This window comes from Rhineura floridana, chromosome 2 (assembly GCF_030035675.1).
Source record: "Rhineura floridana isolate rRhiFlo1 chromosome 2, rRhiFlo1.hap2, whole genome shotgun sequence".
Taxonomy (NCBI): domain Eukaryota; kingdom Metazoa; phylum Chordata; class Lepidosauria; order Squamata; family Rhineuridae; genus Rhineura; species Rhineura floridana.
Window position 1 is genome coordinate 122,136,593 of NC_084481.1, and position 26,918 is coordinate 122,163,510.

General features: G+C 41.0%; 1 protein-coding gene across 7 annotated transcripts in view; it reads right to left on the minus strand.

The window, feature by feature from the left end:
• The window catches only part of SBF2 (SET binding factor 2), a 473,611-nt gene that overhangs the window by 131,493 nt on the left and 315,200 nt on the right, over positions 1-26,918 (minus strand). For all 7 annotated transcript variants that reach the window (XM_061610395.1, XM_061610396.1, XM_061610391.1 and 4 more), the window contains one exon: positions 2,556-2,624. In XM_061610395.1, the coding sequence (XP_061466379.1) occupies positions 2,556-2,624 (69 nt within the window). The remainder of the gene's footprint in view (positions 1-2,555; positions 2,625-26,918) is intronic.

Here is a 26,918-nt window from a genome sequence, read left to right on the forward strand (position 1 = left end):
AATACTTGGAGAAAACAAATTGCCGGGAATACATGGTATACCAATTGAGTTGCTACAAGCTACTGAGATGGAATCTATCCAAATTTTGACAAAAAATTGTGAACAAATATGGAAAATAAGACAATGGCCCACAGACTGGAAGCGTTCAATATACATCCCCATTCCAAAGAAAGTGGATCCGAGGGAATGCAGGAATTATCGAACTATTGCCTTAATATCCCATGCAAGTAAAGTAATGCTCAAGATTCTACAACAAAGGCTCTTACCATATATAGAGCGAGAAACGCCAGATGTCCAAGCTGGATTTAGAAAGGGAACAGGTAGCAGAGATCATATCGCAAACATATGTTGGATAACGGAACGGACCAAGGAATTTCAGAAAAAAATCACCCTGAATTTTACAGATTACAGCAAAGCCTTTGATTGTGTAGATCATGAAAAACTATGGAATGCTTTAAAAGAAATAGGGGTGCCATAGCATCTGATTGTTCTGATGTGCAACCTATACTCTGGACAAGAGGCTACTATAAGGACAGAATATGGAAAAACTGACTGTTCCCAATTGGAAAGGGTGTGAGAGAGGGGTGTATTTTATAACCCTATTTGTTTAATGTATCTGTAGAACATATCATACAGAAAGCAGGATTGGACCAAGATGAAGAAGGTGTGAAAACTGGAGGGAGAAATATCAGTAATTTAAGATATGCAGACAATACCATACGCTTAGCAGAAACAAGTAATGATCTGACATGAATGCTGATGAAAGTCAAAGAGGAAAGCACAAAAGCAGGACTACAGCTGAATGTCAAGAAGACTAAAGTAATGACAATAGAAGATTTATGTAACTTCCAAGTTGTCAACGAGGACATTGAACTTGTCAAGGATTATCAACACTTTGGCACAGTCATTAACCAAAATGGAGACAATAGTCAAGAAATCAGAAGATGGCTAGGACTGGCAAGGGCAGCTACGAGAGAACTAGAAAAGATCCTCAGATGCAAAGATGTATCACTGAATACCAAAGTCAGGAGCATTCAGACCATGGTATTCTCAATCTCTATATATGGATGTGAAAGGTGGACAGTGAAAAAAGTGGATAAGAAAAAATCAACTTATTTTAAATGTGTTGTTGGAAGAGAGTTTTGTGGATACCATGGACTGCGAAAAAGACAAATAATTGGGTATTAGAACAAATTAAATCAGAACTATCACTAGAAGCTAAAATGATGAAACTGAGGTTATCATACTTTGGACACATAATGAGAAGACATGATTCACTAGAAAAGACAATAATGCTGGGAAAAACAGAAGGGAGTAGAAAAAGAGGAAGACCAAACAAGTGATGGATTGATTCCATAAAGGAAGTCACAGCCCTGAACTTACAAGATCTGAACAGGATGGCTTACAACAGATGCTACTGGAGGTCGTTGATTCATAGGGTCTCCATAAGTCATAATCGACTTGAAGGCACATAACACACACACATGGGAGCCCTTGTAATGCAGCAAGAGGCCTTTATAAACTTTGGCCCCAGACTTGCTCTCTGAGGGCCAAAATACATGTTACACTAAATGCTTAGCTACCAACTATGCCTGGAGCTTTTCTATATTTAATTCAGAGTACAGGGGATGGGGACAATTTTCACCTAGATTGCAGTACATGGGGAGGTGAGGTTTAACTCTTCCTTCCCCAGCTGAGATCCCAACAAAAATCACCCCAAACACTGCAATTAATAAGTGAGAAATGCACCCAATTTTCATTTGAATCACAGACAGGGAGCAAAGGATTAAACCTCTCAAAGTGCTTCAACCCTGATGAAAATCAGCCCCTCACCTGTAATTAAAAAACAAAGAAACACAGACATAGATGCCAGCTATGCAGTTTGTGTTACATCTATTCTGACCATGAGTTGAATGAGCTCTGGGTAAGACAACCCAGTCTCTTACAATCTCCACCCTTTAAACAATCTCAGTTTATATAGAGATACAGTTGAAGCTTGTTGTAATGTGGGGGTTGGGGGACAAAGGATGCACCTGTATTATAGGGCTTCCATGTTATAATGAAAACTGTACTGAAAGGGTTAAACCAGTGAGTACTGGTTCCTAGACAAGGGGGAAAAAACTCCACCGCTGCTGCTGAGGACTGAAATGGGAAGGAAGAAGCAGGAAAGGTAACAGGGACGGAAAAACAAGTTAACAAAAATAAAAATAAAGCTTCACAGACAGTAATGGAAGAACCTGGAGAAGGCTCAAGAGATAAGCATCCCTCAGGAAAAAACTGCCAGGAAGGAAAAGGGCAGGAGGGAGGGAGACATCAGGAAAGAGGTTTTTAAAAAGAACACTGAGAGGAAAAAAGACTCAGGAACACCCAGAGTAAACAGAGACTCACCAGGGACAAGGAGTGGAAAAGGCAGAAAAATAGGTTATATAATGTTTTACTCGGGACATGGTCAAACCCGCAGTACAGCCAAATCAGCGGTACAGTGAGACTTCTTGTAGCGAGCTTCCACTGTATATAAACATTTATGATCTAACTCCCAGAAAACCACAACTTACCCTATAAAAAGCAGTTGTTAGTGGCAGTAGTGCTGCAGCAATGTTGTATTCTTCTGAAGTTGAACAATCCTTCAAACAAACAAAAGAGGAAGTTAGCAAGTTGTAACAACTAGATTGCATTTTCAACTGCAATTATTACGACTCCTCACACATAGAGCTTTCTAGACCAGAAGGAACCCTACTTAAACATGAAACAAGTAAACATAGGATCCTGATATTGCTTGAAAAAACACCTGAAACAATCAGGAAAACAGAAAAAAACCATCTGAGATGTGTGTTTGTTCTCAATAGCTAACCAACGCTTTAGGAATCTAACTTATAATAAAATCCCTTTACGTCCCAGATTGCATCAAGGTGGCAAGCTACAGTCTGTGATATTTGTGATATCAAAATGCTTTCAGTATGACATTTAATAGTAAAAAGTTAATTTAATTAAAGTAATTAATTAATACAACCATGTACTGCACAAAAAACAATTTCTGCTAGTAGCTAACAGTCTGAAGCATACACAACACAAAGAATGTAATAGAATTTAAGAGAAATTAGAAACATTTGTTCTCCTTTTCACTTTTCACTTTCCTTACCCCAACACTACTAAGCACATCTGTGCACATCACTTCTTGGAGCAAGAATTACAGAAGCTATTAAGCTGCACACCCAAATGTGAATCTAACTGTGGTTGCTATCAGTGTGTATCCCATTAAGAACATAAGAAGTGTGTGTCCCATTATGAACATAAGTGGATCAGGCAAATGGCCCATCTTGTCCATCATCCTATTCTCACAGTGGCTAACCACATGACTATGGGAAACTCAAAAGCAGGGCCTGAATGCAGCAGAACTCTACCCACTTGTGAGTCCCAGTAACTGGCATTTAAGGGTATACTGCCTCTGATAGTGGAGGTAGAACATAACAATCATGGCTAGTAGCCTTATCCTTCATGAATTTGTCTAATTACATACTCACAAGAGTGGCTGTATACTATAGTCAACATGGATTTTTCACATTCCGCGATGTTAAATTGACAATACCCCCCATTCCATTCTGCTGCTTCACATAAGCTTACTTCAAAACAAAACCTTACAAAACATAGAGTCCTGAACTCAGAAATGTTTTCATAGTGATACACAAAACACTCAGAAAGTATCCAGAGTTCAAAGTCTAAAACAACAGTAAAAAAATCCAGACTCCTGTTGAACTTTTTTCTGTCAGTGCTCTGATAATTTGTTGAAATTCTCATTTCTAGCCATCCTGTTGAAATCAAGCTTGGAAACACAGCATCTGCACTGGATGCACATCAAGTTTACCCTCATCTCTCAATTCAACAATGGATGTTTTCAAGACCCACCCCATTCCTGTGATTGCAATTTGTTTTAAACTGTTTTTAATACTGAAATTTAAATTGTTGTAACCTTCCCTGGGACCTTGGGGTGAAGGACAGGTAAGAAACAACATCAACATCTTCACAGAAGTCTGCTTTGCAATGTGGACTTTCTTAGTTGTACAGGCATGCCTGGCTACATGGAGTTGACTCTAGGGACAACTGCTGCAGTTCCTCTGCTTGAGCCAGTAACATCAAGAACCATCTCCCCCCTGGTTATGGAAGGCACCCGCGTTGATAGTATTTCAGTGAAAACTTATTAGTTCTCCCAAGCCTTTGCTGGCAATTAACACCAGTCTGTTCTTAATCTGTTTACTGGGATTTTACTGTTTTCATGATTATGATTGTATAGGTGTTGGTTTTATTATAATATCCTTATGGCAGTGGACACCTCTTTGTGATTATTAAATGATAAGCAGTATAAAATTATACCACTTATAAATGATGTGGCAAATATTAATCTTGCTTGTTCAGAGGGGCTGCAATCCTAAGAGAAGGGGGAAAGAGAACTGGCTTGGAGGATGCAAGGCATACTTCTCTGAAGCCAACTCCTGTTTGCCATGATCCTTTAAATTGTGAAGGTGCATTTCTTCTAGCCTTTCAAAGGATTGTTTGTGTGTTTGTATGTATGTGTTGAAGAGGAGCTGCGTTCAGAGAAAGAACCTTAAGCAACACATTCTGAAGTCTATTCCTCTCTCCTCCCTCTCTTCCTCGTCATTTAAACAACAAGAGGCAATTCTTCTTCACAGTCCAAAGCATCTGGGAAGGCAGATGGGGGGTGAGGATAGGGCTCAGTTTGAGGAAATTAGGGAGGACGTCATTAAAAATTATGGTACATTTATGTAACTTGGGGATGACAGGATGGGCCATCCCACATTGATCAGATTTTATCCAGCAGAATGGATAAAGGAACTGCAGGGACCAGGATTATAGGAAGCACAAGAAAAAGAAAGTGCTCTTGGATGAAACAGATTATTTTGACCCGTTCCACTCTGGGTTCAGGCCTGGTTATGGGACCGAATCGGCCTTGGTCGCCCTGATGGATGGCCTCTATTGGGAGGACAGGGGGAGTGCGACCGTGTTACTCTTACTTGATCTCTCAGCGGCTTTTGATACCATTGACCATGGTATCCTTCTGGGCTGACTTACAGTGGTTCCAATGCTATCGCTAAGGTCGTTTTCAGAGAATAGCATTGGGTGATTGTCTTTCGGCCCCCTGGCAGCTGTGCTGTGGGGTGCCATAGGGTACTACCTTGCTCCCCATGCTGTTTAACATCTATATGAAGCCCTTGGGAATGGTCATCAGGACATTTGGGGCAAGGTGTCAGCAATACACTGATGATACCCAACTCTATTTCTCTGTAACATCCGAATCGGGAGAGGCCGTGCAAACCCTGGACTGCTGCCTGGACTCGGTGGTGGGCTGGATGAGGGCCAATAAACTGAGTCTGAATCCTAGCAAGACAGAGACACTGTGGGTTGGTGGTTCATGAGTTCAGATAATTGGTCACTTGGCTGCTTTGCATGGGGACATACTCCCTCTGAAAGAACAGGTCCATAGTCTGGGGGTGCTCCTGGATCCATCTTTGTCGCTAGAGGCCCAGGTGACCTCCGTAGCTAGGAGTGCCTTTTACCAGCTTCGGCTGGTAAGACAACTGTGGCCGTTGCTGGATCATTCCACACAACAAAGCCCTATACAGCTCGTGACCAGGATACCTGAAAGACCGTCTTATCCCTTATATACCCAGTCGATCACTGCGCCCTGCAGGTGAGGGCCTCCCGCAGATACCATCTTATTAGGAGGTCTGTTCTGCACAACATAGGAAATGGACCTTTAGTGTGGCGGCACCTACCCTGTGGAATTCCCTACCCTTAAATATTAAACAGGCTGTTATCTGTTATCTTTTCGGTACCTACCGAAGACCTTCCTCTTTCAACAAGCCTTTTATCCCAGTCTGCATCTGTGTTGGAATTGCTTTTTAATATGTTTTTTAAACCTTTTTTAAAAAAACAATTATGTTTTTAACCTTTTTTTAAAGATGTATTCAAAGCTTTTAAAAAATGTTTTAAAGATGTTTTATTTTAATGTATTTTAAAGTCTGTTTTTATCATGTTTCAAAGTGTTTTTAGTGCTTTTGTTTGCTGCTCTCGGCTCCTGCTGGGAGGAAGGGTGGGATATAAATCAAATAATAAAATAAAATAAATAAATAAAAAGAAAGGCACCCTGTATTGTCACACTTTAACAAACTAATCCCAGGACACCAGTTGACAATGAAGCTGCACTTCCCTTTGTATGACTCTCTGTCAAATAATTCTGAATTCTATATGAAACAGAAATATTTATTTATTCATTCAATCGTAAAAATTAAAACGTACTGTATTGGTTTGTGGAATTCCTTCTGAATGCAGAATCAAAGTTTAATTTACAAGAGTATGATGGTAAATCATACAGCAACCCCAGATTTTACAGGAAAAAACGAAGATGCTAAAGTGTAGTATTCACAATACTGCACCGATTTCTTCTCCACCCACCTGCAGTAACTCCAGACATACCCAGGGAAGCACTGGCTACAGGCTGCATAAGAGTAATTGCTGCTATTGTTAGTGTAGAGGGCAGTGGTAACATTTCCTACCAAGAGTCCATTACACCATGTTCTTGGCCTGGAGCTGTTGTGATTGCTTCAACCACAAATGCTGTTGGCTATTGCATAGCCGCTGGGTCATGTTTTATCCTGGCTCACAGTTATACTTGAGATTTTCTGCCTGTTCAGCTGTATTAGCACAGCTGCAGAAGCCTGGATTTTTTGCTTATCTTCCTCAAATTTTTGACAATTCATTCAGCACATTTAGATTTTGTGTGCATTTTTAGTAGTTTAATTTAATTTCTGTGCACAATCAATGCATTAAAATTAACAGCAAAAGCTGCACCAGCAGCAATACAAAGAGTACTGGAAAGCTAAATTTAGAATATGTGTTCAGATTGTAACCATTTGATTTCAATCTCTGTAAACATTTCAAAAAGTTAACTGAACTGCCAAGAATGCAACTCAGGTTTTTCCGAAGTGAGTATAGATCAAAAGATTACAAACTAAATTAAAATCAACCTACAATTCCAATAAAATGAAGCAGATGGTTTTTATGCATTTTAAGGTTTAAAAATACATGTATATATATTGTTGCCCCTAATCTCTTTAATATTTTTCTCTTACACACAATTAATCTACTTTGAAAGTGAGTGCTGGGACCTGAAAGAACCAATAAAAGAGGAGAACAGGGAAATAAAAGGCTTAAAACAACAACAACAACAACAACAACAAAAGAGTAAGAGAGATGAGATAAAGGTTATGCAGGAAGATATTTTAAATTCAGCATGTTCAACTTATAGTATCAGTGAGACATCCAAGAAGTTTGGGAGGGGGGTAGAAAGAACTGCACATGAGGTAAAAAGACCCGCAACAGAAGGCATATTGCGAAATCAGCAACAGAAGACATATAGGGGGAATCTATGCTATTTAGATACGACAATAAAAACATGGGGAAAAAATTGAGAGAGGTTAGCAGACACACATTTATGTAGAAATGGAACAACAGTGGGACCAAAATGCAGGCTAGTATTACACCCCTTGATACAAATATTGAATCTGAAAGTAAGCGCACAAGTCCAGTTCAAATCTTATCATCATGTTAGAGTACAGCTGCTGTATAAGAAACAGCAGCCATTTATCCTGTGAAGTAACTCACATGAATCAATGACACAACATACTGTCATGGTAGCAAAGAACTTGATACATGGGGGTTTCTGATATTACTGTACAGACTACCCCATTATTGTTGCAGGTGCTACAATGTTGCAGGTGATAAAATGATGATAGCTTACTGTTTTATCTTTATATTCCATTTCGTATATGTTGTATTGAGCTTTAGTTTTTTACATTGTACACTGTTTTCGTGTTTGTATATTGAGCAGTATAGAAATTTTTGTAAATAAAAAGCCAGAACAGATATAGTCTATGACTGCAGTAATCTGTGAGCGAGAAAAATTTCTTGGTATGTATGTAATATAGATAAATCTCTTTGGTGATATATCTCCTGGTAAAACCCTAGCAGTTATCATATATACAAATAGTGATCTAAATTTGCCAGGTTACACTCCTTATGTAATCAAAATGGAACTGTCCACACACAAGATGGAGGTATCAGAAAGCTTGAGGTAACCCAAAGATTTGCAGAAGTGCAAAGGGAAAAATCTTTTGGAGAAAAGTCCTAAGAGAGAGAGAGACGCACATTGCCTCATAACAGTCCAAAGGGGAATGAGTACACTCACTGGCCACAGAATGCTGGCTGACTGTTGCAGGGGGAACCAAAGGAAAAGGGGAATGAAATGGCATCTCTAAGAATCTGAACAGAAGCACTCCCACACAACAACATTTTGCTGCAAGTCCTCTTTGTTCCTTCTAAAAGCAAACTTAGTGGTCCCATACAAGTATGGAAATGAAAAGGGCCCTCCCAGGCACGAGGTGGGAGATTCCCATGCACAAAAACTCCCTGATGAAGGCTGAGCATCAGTAAAGCAGTCTCGTAGGAGCAGGATATTAGAAACAGTAAAAGTTTGACAGTGAAAACACTGGCAGCTGGAAGAGAATCTGAACACACATTGTACATCTCAGGAAAGAAAACTGGTATATTATTATAGTCTAGTAAAAGGCTGACACAAAAGTATGCAAATAAAGTGTGTGTGTGTGTGTGTGTGTGTGTGTGTGTATCTGTATTTGTAGACTATAAAATAGATTAAAGAGACTGACTTGAAAGTATTTTGCTTAAAAAGAGTAGAATGCCAGCAACCATGTAGAAGATTCATACAGTATAGTGAAAGGAAGAAGAAGGAAGCATTCTATACATATACCATAAAAGAACGAGGTGGGGAAACTTATAAACAATCAAAGTTCTAGATGTGTTCCTAATGAAAAAAGGCCAGAACATAAGTTGTGGAAAGTGGGGAGAAAAAAAACAATTCATGTTCAGTTCAAGACAAAACAATAGGCAATCATCCGAAGGAAACTAAAAATTGTAAGGGAGGAAATTTTTATTAAAAAACTGAAACAGAGTTGTTATACAAAAAATAAAAATCAACAAGCATATAGAAACTATGCAACAAACTGAGAGTAATTACAGTAGTAAGAGCTTCTTATAGCTAGAGAACATAACTATAAAAATTCAGGAAAATGCCAAAAGCAAAGAAAAAAGGACATCCAATGTATGTATATACACACACTGATAGAGTACAACAATGTAAGCACAGTATTTAAAAAACCAAATTGATTAAGAAAAAGAGAATCAGAAAAAAAGATGTACATGCTAGTTTCAATGAAAAGAAATAATTAACAAAAAATGTAGAAAGCCATGTGGCAGAGTTCACTGAGAGTGTTGCTGACCATAAAACACATGAAGTTCACTGGGTGACCTTGGGCCAGTCACTGTCTCTCTGTCTAACCTACCTCACAGGATTGTTGTGAGGATAAAATTGGGAAGGGGAGAACCATGTTTGTATGCTACCTTGAGCTCCTTGGAGGAAAGATGGGATAAATGAATGAATGAATATGTATTTACATATGAAACAACCCAGAACCCTTCAAAGCACTAAGCATGTCATTCACTTTGATACAGGAAATATGATACATGTATGGTAATATTATTCAGGCAAACATTTCCGGTAAAAGAAAAGTGGTAATCATTATAAAACAAGCTATCACAAAGTTTTTCATAGGTACTAGGCCTGAACCAAATAAGAGGTAACCTTTAACCAGGATATTACCCAAAACAACATCATTCATGGGAGCTCTGAGCATTACTGCAAATGCAGTATGAAAATGATTTTTTTAAAATAAACCTCTCAAAATTTTACAGTTGTGACAATCAATCTATTACCTTACCTTTTTTGTAACTCTGATTTAGAGAGAACATTTAAAATTTTTGTAATCTGAAAACAAGTGTTGCTTCAATGGAAAACACGGTAGCAGATGGAATCTGGCCTCTATGCATCACTTAAAATGGTTGTCCTCTGTTGGGTACATTTGGCATCTGCAAGTCAAACTAGACTAAACTTTGGGGTTATATGTATATCCCACCCTTCGTCTCAGAAGAAGCCCAGGGCCAGCAAACAAAAACACTAAAACCACTATAAAACATCTTAAGAACAAAAGACTTTAAAACTTATTAAAATAAAATATCCTTAAAGACCTATTAAAATGAAACATCTTTAAAAACATCTAAAAAAGTCATTCCAACACAGATGCAGACTAGGATAAAGTCTCTACTTAAAAGGCTTGTTGAAAGAGGAAGTTTTCAATAGGTGCCGAAAAGATAACAGAAATGGTGCCCAATATTTAAGGGGATTTAATTATGTGATTGTTACTGGTCACATCTTTGTTTACACGCCCCCACCCCCGAAAAAATGGTTGCAGGGCCCACTGATCCAGATCTTGACTGCAGCATGGGAAGACAACATTATCTTGCACTGTTTTCCTGCTGAAAATGCCTACCCCAAGCAATAATTATTATAATATAATAGAGCAAAGAGAAGCTCTGAGGAGATTTTCATCAGGAAAAGAACATCGGGGAAAATGCAGTCTAGAGCAGGGGCTCCTGTAGCTGCTTTTTGTAAATAGAAACATGTCCACCAGTTGCAAACATCCTGTTCAAAACATGCTTGCAGTCTCAGCTAGTTTGACCCTAAGACAGTCACATAAACTGCTTTTGGAAATCTGCTTTCAGTTGTCAGTAAGGATTTTTGTGTCTGTATTTGCAATCGTGATAACTATCCATAGAAAAGATTTTTACTGTCAAACACTGAGAAAAACATAGTGATGAAATGCATGAAAACACAGTAACAACATGAGAATGATTGGTCTGACTTTTGTTCTCGGGCTGGACCCATAATGTATGTTTTTGTTATTTTGGTTTGGGGATCTCTCTCTCACTCACTGATGCACCTCCCTTCTAACAGTCAAAATTGCTCTATAAATTTCAAGCTTTAAAATGTTAAGAACCCCAGGATCTCTATATTAAAAGGTTTTCCTTAGGTCTATCTCAGGAATCTCTATAACTGTTCAAGGCTAACTCTAACACTTTTCTTTGGCCCAACAAGTTGGTCTCAAAATACCTGAGTAACTGCCACCTCCATATATTGCATAAACTCTTAAGATTTGTTATGTGCTTTCCAAGTCAATTCCGACATATGGTGACCCTATGAATCAGTGACCTCCAAGAGCATCTGTTATATCCACACTGTTCAGATCTTGTAAGTTCAGGTCTGTGGCTTCCTTTATGGAATCAATCCATCTCTTGTTTGGCCTTCCTCTTTTTCTACTTCCTTCTGTTTTTCCAAGCATTATTATCTTTTCTAATGAATCATGTCTTCTCATTACGTGTCCAAAGTATGATAACCTCAGTTTCATCATTTAAGCTTCTAGTGATAGTTCTGGTTTAATTTGTTCTAACACCCCATTATTTGTCTTGTTCACAGTCCAGGTATGTGCAAAACTCTCCTCCAACACCACATTTCGAATAAGTTGATATTTTCTTACTCACTTTTTTCACTGTCCAACTTTCACATCTATACATAGAGATTGGGAATACCATGGTCTGAACAATCCTGACTTTAGTGTTCAGTGATCCATCTTTGCATTTGAGGATGTTTTCTACTTCTCTCATAGCTGCCTTTCTAGCTTTCTTCTAATTTCTTGATTATTGTCTCCATTTTGGTTAATGACGGGGTCAAGGTATTGATAATCCTTGACAAGTTCAATGTCCTCATTGTCAGCTGTAAAGTTACATAAATCTTCTGTTGTCATTACTTTAGTCTTCTTGACGTTCAGCTGTAGTCCTGCTTTTGTGCTTTCCTCTTTAACTTTCATCAGCATTCGTTTCAAATCATTACTGGTTTCTGCTAGTAGTATGGTATCGTCTGCATATCTTAAATTATTGATATTCCTCCCTCCAATTTTCACACCTCCTTCATTTTGGTCCAATCCCGCTTTCTGTATGATATGTTCTACAGATAGATTAAACAAATAGGGTTATAAAATACACCCCTGTCTCACACCCTCTTTGATTGGGAAGCAGTCAGTTTCTTCATATTCTGTCCTTACAGTAGTGTCTTGTCCAGAGTATAGGTTGTGCATCAGGACAATCAGATGTGGTGGCACCCCCATTTCTTTTAAAGCATTCCATAGTTTTTCATGATCTACACAATCAAAGGCTTTGCTGTAGTCTATAAAGCACAAGGTTATTTTCTTCTGAAATTCCTTGGTCCATTCCATTATCCAATGTATCTTTGCAATATAATCTCTGGTACCTCTTTTCTTTCTAAATCCAGCTTGGATGTTTGGCATTTCTCGCTCCATATATGGTAAGAGCCTTTGTTGTAGAATCTTGAGCATTACTTTACTTGCATGGGATATTAAGGCAATAGTTCGATAATTACTGCATTCCCTGGGATCCCCTTTCTTTGGAATTGGGATGTATAGTGAAAGCTTCCTGTCTTTAGATTTACTATCCATTTATCATTTTAGGCTACAAACACAGAATACCATTTTCTACCATTTCCATTAATAAACTATTTCCTTACTCTAGAATCCCACTAAAGTGAAATGTGCATTTCTACAAGCAGTGTAAGATATTTTAATAGCTGGGTCTGGCCAATTGGGATGAAGCTTTGCAGTTTTATTCATTGTTTTTAACTAGTTTACATGTGCATGGGCAAATAAGTAACACACGTGTGCAAGCATACACCACATTGCCTATAATGAAGCTTTAGGGCAATGAGCTAAAAGCCCAATAAAATAAATAAGGTTAAACTGTTTATTTGTTCATATTCCATACATATGTCCTAATTATAAAAGGTAATCAGCACTTATTGGAAGCCATCTTTACAACACACTCAGAATTTTCCCACTGAAGCTGTTTTAGTTCATATTTACTGAAGTGGTTCACATGTCTTATTTTCCCACAAAAACATTAATTGATGTCTTTCCCACTAATTTGCCAGTTATGAAATTATCGTCCCCCAAGCAACCAAAAACCAAAAAAGATCTATGCTGAACTGGATGATCATAAAAGGCCTATCAAGACATACTGCATTACAGCTGAATGTCTAGCTGCCACACCATCATGAAGTTATACCTGTGGGCTAGTTACTCCTTCCAAAAAACCGCACAGACTGAACCAAAATGCTAGGAGCCACTATCTGTTTCTTTATTCATGTTTATTAAATACTGCATAGTGGAAGACTAGACTATAGATCCTGCTCATGGTGCATCCCCCCCTTAAATGGTTCAGCAAGAACTAGGCATTCATTTGTTTGAGTGCATTCAGGATCGAAGTGGGAGAAAATGAGTTCTGAATACAATTTTTTGTTAGTCAGTCTTGGAAACAATTACTTCTATTACAACAAAAAACAAATTTTACCTAGATTTACTCTCAATAGGGTTACGAGTTTTAGCAATAGAAAACATTTGTCTTGGGCAGCTCTCTACATTACTTCAGTTCTAGCAGCAGTCAAACTCAATGATGGCATTGCAACACACATTCATAGAATCAGATTTGTTGTTCCCTCTTTCTTCCCTCACAATAGGAAAAAATGCTCAACTATCACAGAAGAGTGATTTCCTACATTTCACATCAGTATTGTTACGTATAGAAAAAAACCTAATGAGTCTAAAGGTTCTTGTTTTTAACTCACCCCCCTTAAGATTCTGATAAAATACAAGAATGACATCCCCTCTGTTTCTGCACATCTGAGTTTCTTTAGCAAAAATGCCATGCATGTTTCTGAAAACTGTCATGAGGCCCATAGCAATAAAGTTCAGCATACTTAGGCTGTAATCTTCTCCCAAGGAAATGGTTGGGATGCCAAGATGCCTTTTGACTTTTATTTCACAGCAGGACTTCATTCGCTGCAACTCTGTCCAAACCTTAAACTACAACATCTGTGATACACTGGCCCACAACAGAATTTGTAGAAGTATTCTACAAATATTTTTTAAATTAAGCAATGGGATGCTTTACAATACAAGCTAAGTGATCAACAAAATTCAAGGGGCCACTAATTTATGTGCTCTATATTCTACATCCAAAATGGGTGGTTCAACATTCCAATATAGTTCAGTTATCAGCGAATCAGATTGCAAAAGGACAAACTTGTATTCCTGCATCCACTTTCCTAAGCACAGCCCTACATACAGCCCTCTCCAAGGAGGGGTGTGGGTGGCTTTTTTATTGATTCAAGGGCTAGTAAGAGCTGTGTAAGCAGAGCTACTGCTGCAAACCAGGAAAACACATTTCCCCTAAGACTAGGAAAGGGAGAAGAGAACAGTACGTTTGTCGAAAATGAGGCAAGTGCGCTTCCACAGTGGGCTCACCACTATAAGTGTGGGCACATCTTCAGTTCTCCTGGAATGGTGTGATGCTTCTCCTTCACCCATGCCTTGCTGAAGAACTGAACTTCTTCCCCCCCCCCCTTTATTTTGTAAGTCTGCAAATGCGGCAAAAAGGACTCTGAAACTTTCATTCCAGATGAAAATTTAAGAAAATGAAATTAAAGTGATAGGAACTTTTAAAATGTCCCTTCAGAAGGCCGAAACTGAACTTTCTCTGTGTTAGACAGAATGAAAATTAGGTAAATATGAGTGGTTATTCTTGGAAGGACCTTATGTGCCTATTGGAAGGGCACAGGATAGCCTGCAACACTAGTACCTCAATTGTGTGCATCACATACATTCAAATGAATTTACTTCCCCATAAACATGGTGGATGGCACCCATAAGCTTTCATTAGCTGACATGACAGGTAAATACATGATTCTCTAAAATTCATTGTATGATCCAAACCTGCTGAGACTCTACCTCAACAAGAGAATATATATTTTCATTTTATCTGATCTCCCACCCACCAACACACTATGCATGCAGCATCCAATTTTTCTCCAAACAATCATTGATAGGTTAACATTTTACAAGGGTGCAAACCTAAAGATACAAATTATGCCTACAATAAAACCTAAACTGGTTTGTCATAGTTCCCTTCTCTGTGTTGCACTTTTGAAAGGAGCCTAGCAATGTTTAAGCACTCTTTCCAGGAATCCCTGCTACTATTCCAAGGAATCCCAAGAGGAAGCCATGATAGTTAAAAAGTTATCCTACTTAGCCATGGAATGGAACACAGTACACAATTAAATCTAAATAGATGACACCAGATATAGTAGGGCTGGGGGTGGGTTATGGCTTTCATAATCAGTGATTTGCAATATGCTGCAGGCTACTGTTTCCTCAAATCTGATTACAACTGATTAAAATCACATGGTGTAAAAATTCACTCCCACCCCAATACACAGGGTGTTAGAAAGATGGGGTGCATTTGCTATGACTATCCTTCACTGCTTCCAGACAACTCTGGGACATTATGACTGTAGGTACATGCTAGATCACAATTCAATAATACTCTTCGTAAGGTGAAAGTCACCTGTACTAAGGTTAGAAAAAAAGGAAAATGAGAGACATGGCGGTTTCAAATGTCTATCCTTTAAGCTCCTAACTAAAGATCCACATGCAGCAAAAAAAAGTTGGTGAACCTAAGTGAACTGGAGTGAACAGAATGCAGTTAATCTAGGACTGCTAACTGGGACTGGGGGTTATGATCACATTAAATCTGCACTTTGCCAACTGCACTGTGTTCCAGTTTCTGAGCTCAATTCAAAATGTTGGCTTTATAGCCCTTTTTGATTTGGACTAGGGTAAATGTGCTGCCACATTTTCTACCAGCTGCAACTTCTGGACCAACTTCAAGGGTAGCCCCACATAGAATGCATTACAGTAATCCAGCCTGTAGGTTACCAGTGCATGGACAACAGTGGTAAGGCTATCCCAGTCCAGAAACAGCTGCAGCTATCTTACCAGCCAAAGCTGGTAAAAGGCACTCCTAGCCACTGAGGTCCCCTGGGCCTCTAGCGACAAAGATGGATTCAGGAGCACCCCCAGACTATGAACCTGCGCTTTCAGAGGGAGTACAACTCCATCCAAACCAGGGAACTGACCAGTTATCTGAATTTGGGAACCACCAACCCACAGCGTCTCCGTCTTACAACAATTCAGACTCAGTTTATTGGCCCTCATCCAGCCTACCACCGAGGCCAGGCACTGGTTGGGTTGAACGGCCTCTCCCGCTTCAGATCTTACATACAAATACTGACGCCTTGCCCCAGATGCCCTGAGAACTGCTCCCAAGGGCTTCATGTAGATGTTAAACAGCATTGGGGACAAAACTGTACCCTGTGGCACCCCACAGCACAACTGCCAGGGGCTGATAAACAATAATCTAATGCTTTTCTCTGAAAATAACCTTGGAGATAGGATCAGAACCACTGTAAAACAGTGCCACCCATCTCACTAGGTCAGCTCAGAAGGATGCTATGGCCAAAGGTATCAAAAGCTGCTGAGAGATCACGTAACAATAACAGGGTCGCACTTCAGGGCAACCGAGGACGATTCAGTCCCATAACCAGGCCTGAACCGAGATTGGAATGGGTTTCATCCAAGAGTACTTCCAGTTGCTCAGCCACAACCCTCTTCAGGGAAACCCTAAAAAGAGAGTATAGTAATATCTCAGTTAATGGTCAGGAAGGAAGCTCCTTTTAATGAAATCTTTTTAAAAGTTGAAACTGATGAGCTTTGTTTTGCTATGGATAAACTTTCAAGTCTGTGCCTTTGCTTTAAGGTAAAACTGACCATGCTGTGTCTTTGCTTTGCTATGGATAAATCATCAAGCCTGTGCCTTTGTTTTAAGGTGAAAATGACAAGCCTGCGTGCTTCCTTTGCATTAAAGAGATCTCTTGATTTCTCCCAGGGCTGGGGAGAAAAGGATCCAATACATTCACAGGAGGAGGAGGAGAGGAGGGAGAAGGAGGGGGAGTTGGTGGGTGCTGGGTAGGCATCCTTTAAAGTCCCTGTTGAAGCTGCTCCCATCATCTATGAGCGAGTATAGGAACCCATCCTTCTTCCTTCCGTGTTATTCCTACCTCTGGTATTAAAGTTTCTATTAAAGAAGTAATGTCCAGGAATGCATCTACTTTGTTAACTGACATATTACTGTATTTGCAACTGGATGGTAGTTGTTAGAAACCAACGTGTCCAGGGTGGGTTTTTTCAGGAGCAGTCAGACCACCGCCTCTTTCAGGGTGGCTGGGACAACTCCCTCTCGCAAAGTTGCATTGACCACACCCTCGATCCATTTGGTCATACACCCTTGGCAAGCTTTAATAACCCAAGAAGGAAAAGGTTTGAGAGGACATGTTGCTGGCCTCATCGTCTCAAGCACCTTGTCCACCATCAGACCACATCAATTGAAACCGATTCCAAGAAGCTGCAGCAGACATTGCACGGGATACTTCACTGGGGACCACAGTAGATGTAGAAGGGGCATCAAGAATGCTGCAGAGGTGAGCAATTACTCTTGAAAACAACTTTACCCTTGCAAACAATTGACAGTGGGCTTCTGAAGGGTTTAAAACTCCATTTCCTTGAGTTGATGTTAACAGACCCCTAACAATATGAAAAAGCTCCACTGGACAGCTACCTGCAGATGCAATGGAGGCAGCAAACTGGACCTTCTTCGCTGCCCTCAATGCCACATAGTAGGCACGGTTATGATGTTTTACTTATGCCCATTCAGCCTCACAGTAAGTCTTTCACCTTGGTGGTGGCACCCTAAGTGTGGAATGCCTGGTGCCTACCTTCATGTCATTTTGGTGCCAGACAAAGACCTACCCCTGCCCTGGCTTTTTAATCCTCTGTGAAAAGTTTTTATGCTGTTTTGTATTTGTTTTATTTCTGCTGCCGGCTGTTACGCTGCTGTTTTAAACAGTTGTGTTTTTCAGAGATTTTCAGTCAATTCAGGCTTCCTAATTAAGTACTGGATAGCTTTGACAGTTTGGTATTTTTGCAGATTTTATTCATATGTTTTGTTCCCCAAGAACTCCACGTGACATGGTTTGCACAACAAGCTAAGCCAAGCCTTGCCTTAGTAATACTGTGCAAGCATGTGGGCTCCCAAAGGCGACCTCAAAGCTGCCTTGTTCCTCCTTGTTTTTTGTTTTTGTTGGGGTTTTTTTGCTGCTACACCACACTGAGCTAAGCCAAGCTTTGGCTTAGCACTCTGAGAACCAAGCCACAGAGTTCCATTCAGGCACTTGACCATCCCAAGACCTGCTTTGCTTTAATTAAGGTTGCTGCAGTATGTGCTTTCATGTTCTGTCTTCTTCACCATTTTGAGCCCCAGTCCTAGTTGACACTGGCCTGACTTGTTCTTGGCTACAGATTGTGGTTACTGAGGAGAGAGCTTAACCAGGAGCCCAGGTTCAGAAAACACACACAGCCAAACCTGGGCTTAGCTCAGTGTGACACAGGAGTAAAAAAAATATGGGGAGGAACAAAGCAGCTGCAAATTCCTCTCCAGGAGTCACCACATTCATGCAGTCCTGGTAAATCATCATTTGGCTTACTATGTTGTGCAAACCAGGCCAACTGTAACATGGATTTCTATTTTTCATATCTGTAATGTGTATGTATATCAATAATGCATCCATAATAAAGTGAATCATACGGAAAGCAGGACTGGACCAAAATAAAGGAGGTGTGAAAATTGGAGGGAGAAATATCAATAATTTAAGATATGCAGACAATACCATACTCTTAGCAGAAACCAGTAATGATTTGAAACGAATGCTGATGAAAGTTAAAGAGGAAAGCACAAAAGCAGGACTACAGCTGAACGTCAAGAAGACTAAAGTAATCATAGAATCATAGAATAGTAGAGTTGGAAGGGGCCTATAAGGCCATCAAGTCCAACCCCCTGCTCAATGCAGGAATCAAAATCAAAGCATTCCTGACAGATGGCTGTAATGACAACAGAGGATTTATGTAACTTTACAGCTGACAATGAGGACATTGAACTTGTCAAGGATTATCAATACCTTTGCACAGTCATTAACCAAAATGGAGACAATAGTCAAGAAATCAGAAGAAGACTAGGACTGGGGAGGGCAGCTATGAGAGAACTAGAAAAGGTCCTCAAATGCAAAGATGTATCACTGAACATTCGAGTCAGGATCATTCAGACCATGGCATTCCCAATCTCTATGTATGGATGTGAAAGTTGGGCAGTGAAAAAAGCAGATAAGAGAAAAATCAACTCATTTGAAATGTGGTTTTGGAGGAGAGCTTTGCGCATACCATGGACTGCGAAAAAATAATAATAATGGGGTGTTAGAACAAATTAAACCAGAACTAGCACTAGAAGCTAAAACGATGAAACTGAGGTTATCCTACTTTGGACATGTAATGAGAAGACATGATTCACTAGAAAAGACAATAATGCTGGGAAAAACAGAAGGGAGTAGAAACAGAGGAAGACCAAACAAGAGATGGATTGATTCCATAAAGGAAGCCACAGACCTGAACTTACAAGATCTGAGCAGGGCAGTTCATGACAGATGCTCTTGGAGGTCGCTGATTCATAGTGTCGCCGTAAGTCGTGATCGACTTGAAGGCACATAACAACAACAACAACAAATAAAGTGAAAGGAATATAAAAAAGCCTAAGAAATAATGACAGATGTGGTTCAATATGATTGTTTATGCCTCCAACAGGAACTGATCAATACATTTATTAAGAAAATGTTCTCATTTAAAGAGAAAAAGTTAATGTTTCCAAAGAGAATTAAAGTGGTAATGGTGGTGATCAACAGTCCGGTGTGTACTATCTGGCTGACTAGGAACAAAATCTCAGAGCTTGGAAGTAACTAGTGTAACGAATTACTTGTAATTCATTACTTTTTTGAGGAACGAGTGGGTAATTCCTTTACATTTTGATTGTAATAGAGCTAGAGTAATTTTACTACTTTTGTGGAGTAATTGTAATGTTTCCAGCATTACTTTTGGGCATTACTTGGGGGGGGGAGCAGGGGAAGTCTTCTGCTCCTCTGATTTGTGGATGAAAATCATGTGCCTCAAACTGGGCTTCTGGGCAGCATTGCTCTTTCCTCATGTTCTGTGGATGGGGAGGAGGCGACGAGGGAGGAGGCGTAGAGTGAGAAAGGGTGGAGTGGAGAAAACAATTAATTGAAAAAACAGATTGTGGTAGTGAAGAATGGAGTGGAGGGGGAAAGGAGCCGGAGGTCAAGAACATGGATAAAGGAGGAGAAGGAGGCAGCAGCAGAATGGAGATAAAGAACTGTGGAAGTGAAAGATGACTCTCTCTCTCTCTCTCTCTCTCTCTCTCTCTCTCTCTCTGTGTGTGTGTGTGTTTGCACTTGGCACACAAAGTGGCCTTCATCACCCTCTCTGGCTACTGTGCTGCATTTGCAGTATTTTAACTTTTTTGCATCTCAGGGGAAAATGTTTGCTTGAGTGAGTGTCCCTTAGTTGGTGGTGGGTCAGGGTCTGGGAGGTGGTTAAGTGAGAGAGATTATGCTTGCTGGCTGAGTGGAGGGTGGGGTTGCACTTGGTTTGACGTCCAAAGATCTGAGTAGTGGCCTCTGCCTCCCTCCCCACCACCCTTACCAGCGGAGAGACCACCATTGCTATCTTATGAATAAAAATAATTATTCTACTACCTCTGTATGTGTTTGCTTATTTTTTAATGTTGTTTTAGGCTACTTAGATGTGCAGCAACCAAGGCCAGCACCTTGTAGGCGTGTTTTTTTAAGTAACTGAAATGTAATTGTAGTGATTACTTTGGAGGAAAAGTAAAGTAATCAGTTACTTTCAGAGCAATTGTAATTGTAACGGTAATTACTACTTTTTTGGACCATGTAACGGTAACTGTAATTTATTACTTTTAAAAAGTAATCTTCCAAGCTCTGCAAAATCTCAATAAGAAAGTACAAAGCAAACACATTAAACAAAACTTAAATCAGGAGATCAGGGCTTCCCATCATTTGAACAACTTCAGGATCCAGTGCCTGCAAGGGAAGAGGACCATCACCGCCCAGGGAGGGAGAGCCATCTGCCTGCTTTGCTGCTGCTGCTGCTTGGCCAACATCTCTGCTCTCTCCTTCTTGGGCTCCTGCTCTGCACGTGGGCACCTTGCAGGACCAGGCTCCAGGTACTCAGCCAGCTGTGCCTGATACTGTTCCACCTGTCCCTTCTTTGGAGGGGATATATAAGCCGGCTGGCTGAGGGGGCTTGGGAGACCCATTGCCTGCTTGGGAGACCCACTATCTTGGCCAAGTCGGCCGCTGCAGTCCCATCTGATTGAGTGTTGAATGTTTAAACGCCTGTTGTTATTGTTTAATTGTGGACTGTGTTTAGTGTGTTAGTGTGAAGGAGTTTGAGTCTTTATTTGAATGTATTAGTTTGAATCTTTGTGTAGTTAATTTGTGGATTGTGTTTTGTGTGAATGAGACTGAGTGAGTGTATGAGTATGTGAGTGTGAATTTATGTGTATTTTACTATGTGCCTGGGAGAGAGGACTTCGCTCCGAGCGGGGGGACTTTCGGGGGCCCCAATTAATGTAGTGACGGGTAATGGGAGGTATGGTGTTGTGAGGAGAACATGCCAGATAAGGGGAACTCGTCCCAGACAAGTTGTGTCTGTACCTTGTTCCGGTCCTCCTCACATCCGCAGGACTGTTGGTTGTCCTATCAGCCAGCTCTCGGATCTCCAAGTGTTGCTCCTAAACGCCAGGTCGGTACATAATAAAATCTCCCTCGTCCATGATTTAATTGTCGATGAGGGTGCCGACCTGGCATGTATAACTGAGACCTGGGTGGGTGACCAGGGAGGAGTTACTCTTTCCCAGCTTTGCCCACCTGGGTATATGGTTCAACACTGTGGTAGATCCGAGGGTCGGGGAGGTGGAGTGGCTGTGGCCTATAGGAGTTCTCTCTTGCTCATCAAGCACCCTGTCCAGGTAACGACTGGCTTGGAGTGCCTCCACCTTGTGCTGGGTCAAGGAGACAGACTGGGAATCTTCTTGGTGTACCGACCACCCTGCTGCCCAACAGCTTCCCTAACTGAGCTGACAGAGGTAGTCTCGGAGGTTTTGTTGAAGTCCCCCAGACTATTGGTACTGGGGGACTTCAACATCCATGCCGAGGCTGCTTTATCTGGGGCGGCTCAGGACTTCATGGCCTCCATGGCAACCATGGGGCTGTCTCAATTTGCTACTGGCCCAACACATGTGTCGGGACATACTCTTGATTTGATCTTTGCCACTGGACACGGAGATGGTGATCTGGAGGTGGGGAGTTTTTCATCGACCCCATTGTCATGGACAGATCACCGCTTGCTGAAGTTTAGGCTTACAGCCACCCTTTCCCTCCGCAAGGGTGGGGGACCTATTAAGTTGGTCCGACCTCAGAGACTAATGGATCCTCAGGGTTTTCAAAGGGCTCTGGGGGATTTTCCAGCTGATAAGACAGGTGGTCCTGTCGAAGCCTTGGTCGCACTGTGGAATGCGGAAATGACCCGGGATGTGGACACGATCGCTCCTGCGCGCCCTCTCCCATGCAGAGCTCATGCAGCCCCGTGGTATACCCCGGAACTGAGAGCGATGAAGCAAGAGAGGAGAAGGCTCGAGTGCAGATGGAGGCGTACTCCTGACGGATGCAATTATGCCTTGGTAAGTGCCTCCACTAAGTTGTATACAGAAGCGGTGAGGGCAGCGAAAAAGCGACACTTCGCTGCCACCATTAAATCATCCCTCAACCGTCCAGCAGAGCTTTTTAAAATTGTCCGAGGGCTTTTACACTCTAGTCCTCAGGATATTATAGAATCTTCGGAAACCCGCTGTAACGAGTTCGCTGGGCACTTCCAAGACAAAATCTCATGCATCCGCCGCGGCCTTAGACTCCAATATTATGGTAGTTGAACCTAATGAGGTATCCGGAGCACGGTCTTGTCCTCATTTATTGGATGAGTTTCAGTTGGTACAGCTCAAGGACGTTGACAAGGTGCTTGGACTGGTACGTGCAACCACTTCTGTACTGAATTCTTGCCCCTCTTGGCTAGTGAAAGCTGGCAGGACTGGAACAGCCGGCTGGGCCAGGGACGTGATAAATGCCTCCTTGAGAGAGGGAGTGGTCCCTAGTTGTTTGAAAGAGGCGGTAGTGAGACCACTCCTGAAGAAACCTTCCCTGGATCCAGATAATTTGAACAACTATAGACCGGTAGCGAATGTTCCATTCCTGGGCACGGTCTTAGAACGTGTGGTGGCCAGCCAGCTCCAGGTGCTCTTGGATGAAACCGATTATCTAGATCCGTTTCAATCCGGTTTTAGGCCCGGTTTTGGCACCGAAACAGCCTTGGTCGCCCTGTATGTCGGGAGAGGGACAGGGGGAGTGTAACTCTGTTGATTCTCCTTGATCTCTCAGCTGCTTTTGATACCATCGACCATGATATCCTTCTGGGGAGACTCACGGAGTTGGAGGTACTGCTCGGCGGTGGCTCCGCTCCTACTTGGTGGACCGCCTCCAGAAGGTAGGCCTTGGGGAGCATTGTTCGATACCCTGGACTCTCCATTGTGGAGTCCCGCAGGGATCGGTTCTGTCCCCCATGCTTTTTAACATCTACATGAAGCCGCTGGGTGCGGTCATCAGGAGTTTTGGAGTGCGTTGTCACCAGTATGCTGATGACACGCAACTCTATTTCTCCTTTTCATCTTCATCAGGTGAGGCTGTTAATGTGCTGAACCGTTGCCTGGCCGCGATAATGGACTGGATGAGAGCTAATAAACTGAGGCTCAATCCTGACAAGACTGAGACGCTGTTGGTGAGTGCCTTCTCTGCCCAGATGGTGGATGTTCAACCTGTTCTGGATGGGGTTACACTCCCCCTGAAGGAACAGGTTCGTAGCTTGGGGGTTCTTTTTGATCCATTCCTGTCTCCCGAGGCTCAGGTGGCCTCGGTGGCACGGAATGCGTTCTACCACCTTCGTTTGGTAGCCCAGCTACGCCCCTATATGGAAAGCGATGACCTCACTTCAGTCATGCGTGCTCTGGTAACCTCTAGATTGGATTACTGCAATGCGCTCTACGTGGGGCTGCCTTTGAAGACAGTTCGGAAACTACAGCTAGTGCAAAATGCAGCTGCTAGACTGTTGACGAGGACCAGGCGGTCCGCACATATAACACCTGTCCTGGCTCGTTTGCACTGGCTACCTATTTGTTTCCGGGCTAAATTCAAAGTGCTAGTTTTGACTTATAAAGCCTTACACGGCGCGGGACCACAATACCTAATGGAACACCTCTCCCGATATGAACCTACCCGCTCACTACGTTCAACATCAAAGGCCCTCCTCCGAGTCCCGACCCACAGAGAGGCTCGGAGGGTTGTAACAAGATCCAGGGCCTTTTCAGTAGTGGCCCCCGAATTATGGAACAGTCTCCCCGATGAGGTACGCCTGGCGCCTACACTTTTATCTTTTCGGCGCCAGGTTAAAACCTTTTTATTCTCCCAGGCATTTTAACTTAATTTATTTTTTAGCTTTCAATTTATACCAGGCTGTTTTACTGTTTAATATGTACGCTTTTTACTGACCTTTGTAATTTTATTGTATTTTACTCTATGTTGTGCACCGCCCTGAGAGCCTTTTGGCTGTGGGCGGTATAGAAATCGAAATAAATAAATAATAAAATAAACTTGCTTGTTCACTGCTCTGAATCATCTCAGCCATCAGTCACATATTGTTGCATTAATTGAGTTTAATCTCCAGATGACTTTAAAGTTTAATACTGAAGCTAAAACAAAAAGCAGGAATGTGAAACCCACATAGCCCATGGGACAAGCAGAATCAGATTAGCACATAACAGGCATTTCTCTGTTAAAACGACTCCTTTTAAAACAGCCAACTCTATATAGCGAAGATAGAGAATAATTCCTGTGTTTTCTTTTCTTACAAGATCCTGTCCAGACACAACATCTTCAGCAGTCTGCTTTACATGACCAACACCCTCAGTTTGCACCTCACTCTCATTTATCTATTTAAGTAGCACAATTAGAAGTCAGGTGTGCTTGCTTTGTGTATGTGTACTGCCTTCAAGTCGATTCCGACTTATGGCGACCCTCTGAATAGGGTTTTCATGAGGCTGAGAGGCAATGACTGGCCCAAGGTCACCCAGTGTGCTTCATGGCTGTGTGGGGATTTGAACCCTGGTCTCCCAGGTCGTAGTCCAACACCTTAACCACTACACCACACTGGCTCACTTGCTTTAGTACAGTGAAAACAAAATTTAAGCAGCTCTCTGCCCTTGGAGTTGGACCCTACTGGACTATGGGAGCACATTTTGCTCCAGTTATATTTCTGCACATGTATGGATCATAGAATTTCATTTAAACCCTGAACCAAGACTGTGAACCCCAGGAAGCCTATTAAAATTGCATTCATATGGCATAAACAAAAACTTGCACAGTCCAAAACTTGAAGGTAAGAAAAAACACAGAAGAAAAATTGTGGCACAATGGCAATTAGAGAACAAATAGCACTCTTGCATAGAATGGTAGAGGACCTACAAGAAATTTATTTAATCCTTCCCCTACATAATTTTCCTGAAGCTGCTATAGGCAGAGGGAAGAGCTACTCATGTCAGAAATCTTTGCAGCACTTCATTTTATTAATTTTTTGTTGTTATGGCCATTGGAGCCTAAGAAAAGCAAGCCATGAGTAATCCATAAATATTTGTTGCTGTGGGGAGCAGTGAACTGAATGTTATAATGCAATAACCTCCCTTTGGAAATAAAGCCTTGGGGTGTATGTGTATGTTACGAAGTTAATCAAGAAAGATGAGTCTTAAAATGTGTGACAGTTTTCCTAAAAACTTGTCAGATATGTCCATTTGCTACAGGATATGATATTTTAAAAAACGACGACACCGTGATTAATTCCCATAAGTAGATTTTGCAACAATTTAGTCAATGTAATAAAGTTGCCTGACATAAAAAGAAAGGAAAAATCCCCTGCTTTGTCATAGCAGAACAGCAGCAACAAAAGAGTAATCATGGCAAAAGGAGGACAGATTTCATCTAGCATAATTTAGAAAGGCCATCACAAGGCTTTCTGAATTCCCGAGACTATTGTGTAGGGCTAAGTTCATATCCCTTAAAAGAAAATTCAAGGAGCTGCGAAGAACATGAATTTATGAATGCTTTATTTTACTTGCACAATGTCATGTAAATTGGTACGATAACAATAAAAAAAATACTCAAGAGCATGAAGCTAGAGAGAAAACAAAATAAATTCAAGTAAACACCATCACTGTTTTATCCAGGTAAAATTCTAAAAAAACAGGTGGGGAAAACAAGAGGAAGAGGGAAGAAAAAACACACAAAATACTTTTCCATAAAAACAAAAACAAATAATTTTTAAATAGTCATATTTGAGGTGAGATGGGGACAGAGCTAGAAGATTGGATAGTGATGAATAGATACTCAAACAAAGCTTCAAAACACACAAAGATCTCTCATCGGAACCATTAAAGTAAAATAGCACTTTACATTGTGATAAAATTGTAGACGTAACCTCTAAAGTTAAGTTATTGATGACCTTTTCCATTTAAGTAAACCATTTTCCACACGACTATGGCAATGTATGCCCAAACCCCAGAGGAAGGCAAATTCTTTCTGGAACAGATTAAGAAACCTGATGATGCAGACAGCCAAACAGATAACCTTATTGTATAATTGGTCTCAGAAGGTTTTAGTGTTAGTTTGGTTTGTGCCACTATAAAGAAGATAAGTAGCTTTGCACAGCTGTATTGTATTGCGCGTAGATAGGAAAATAATGTTTGAATCCCTGATCTGCCTGATTATAACAAAATACAAGATCTCATTTGTAGAGCATAATCCCCTCCTGCTTGAGATAGGTTCTTGGTTTTTTTTCTAAAATAATGTATATGTTTAAAAAGTTGCAAAAATTGTTAGCTGGCTTTTCTCTATT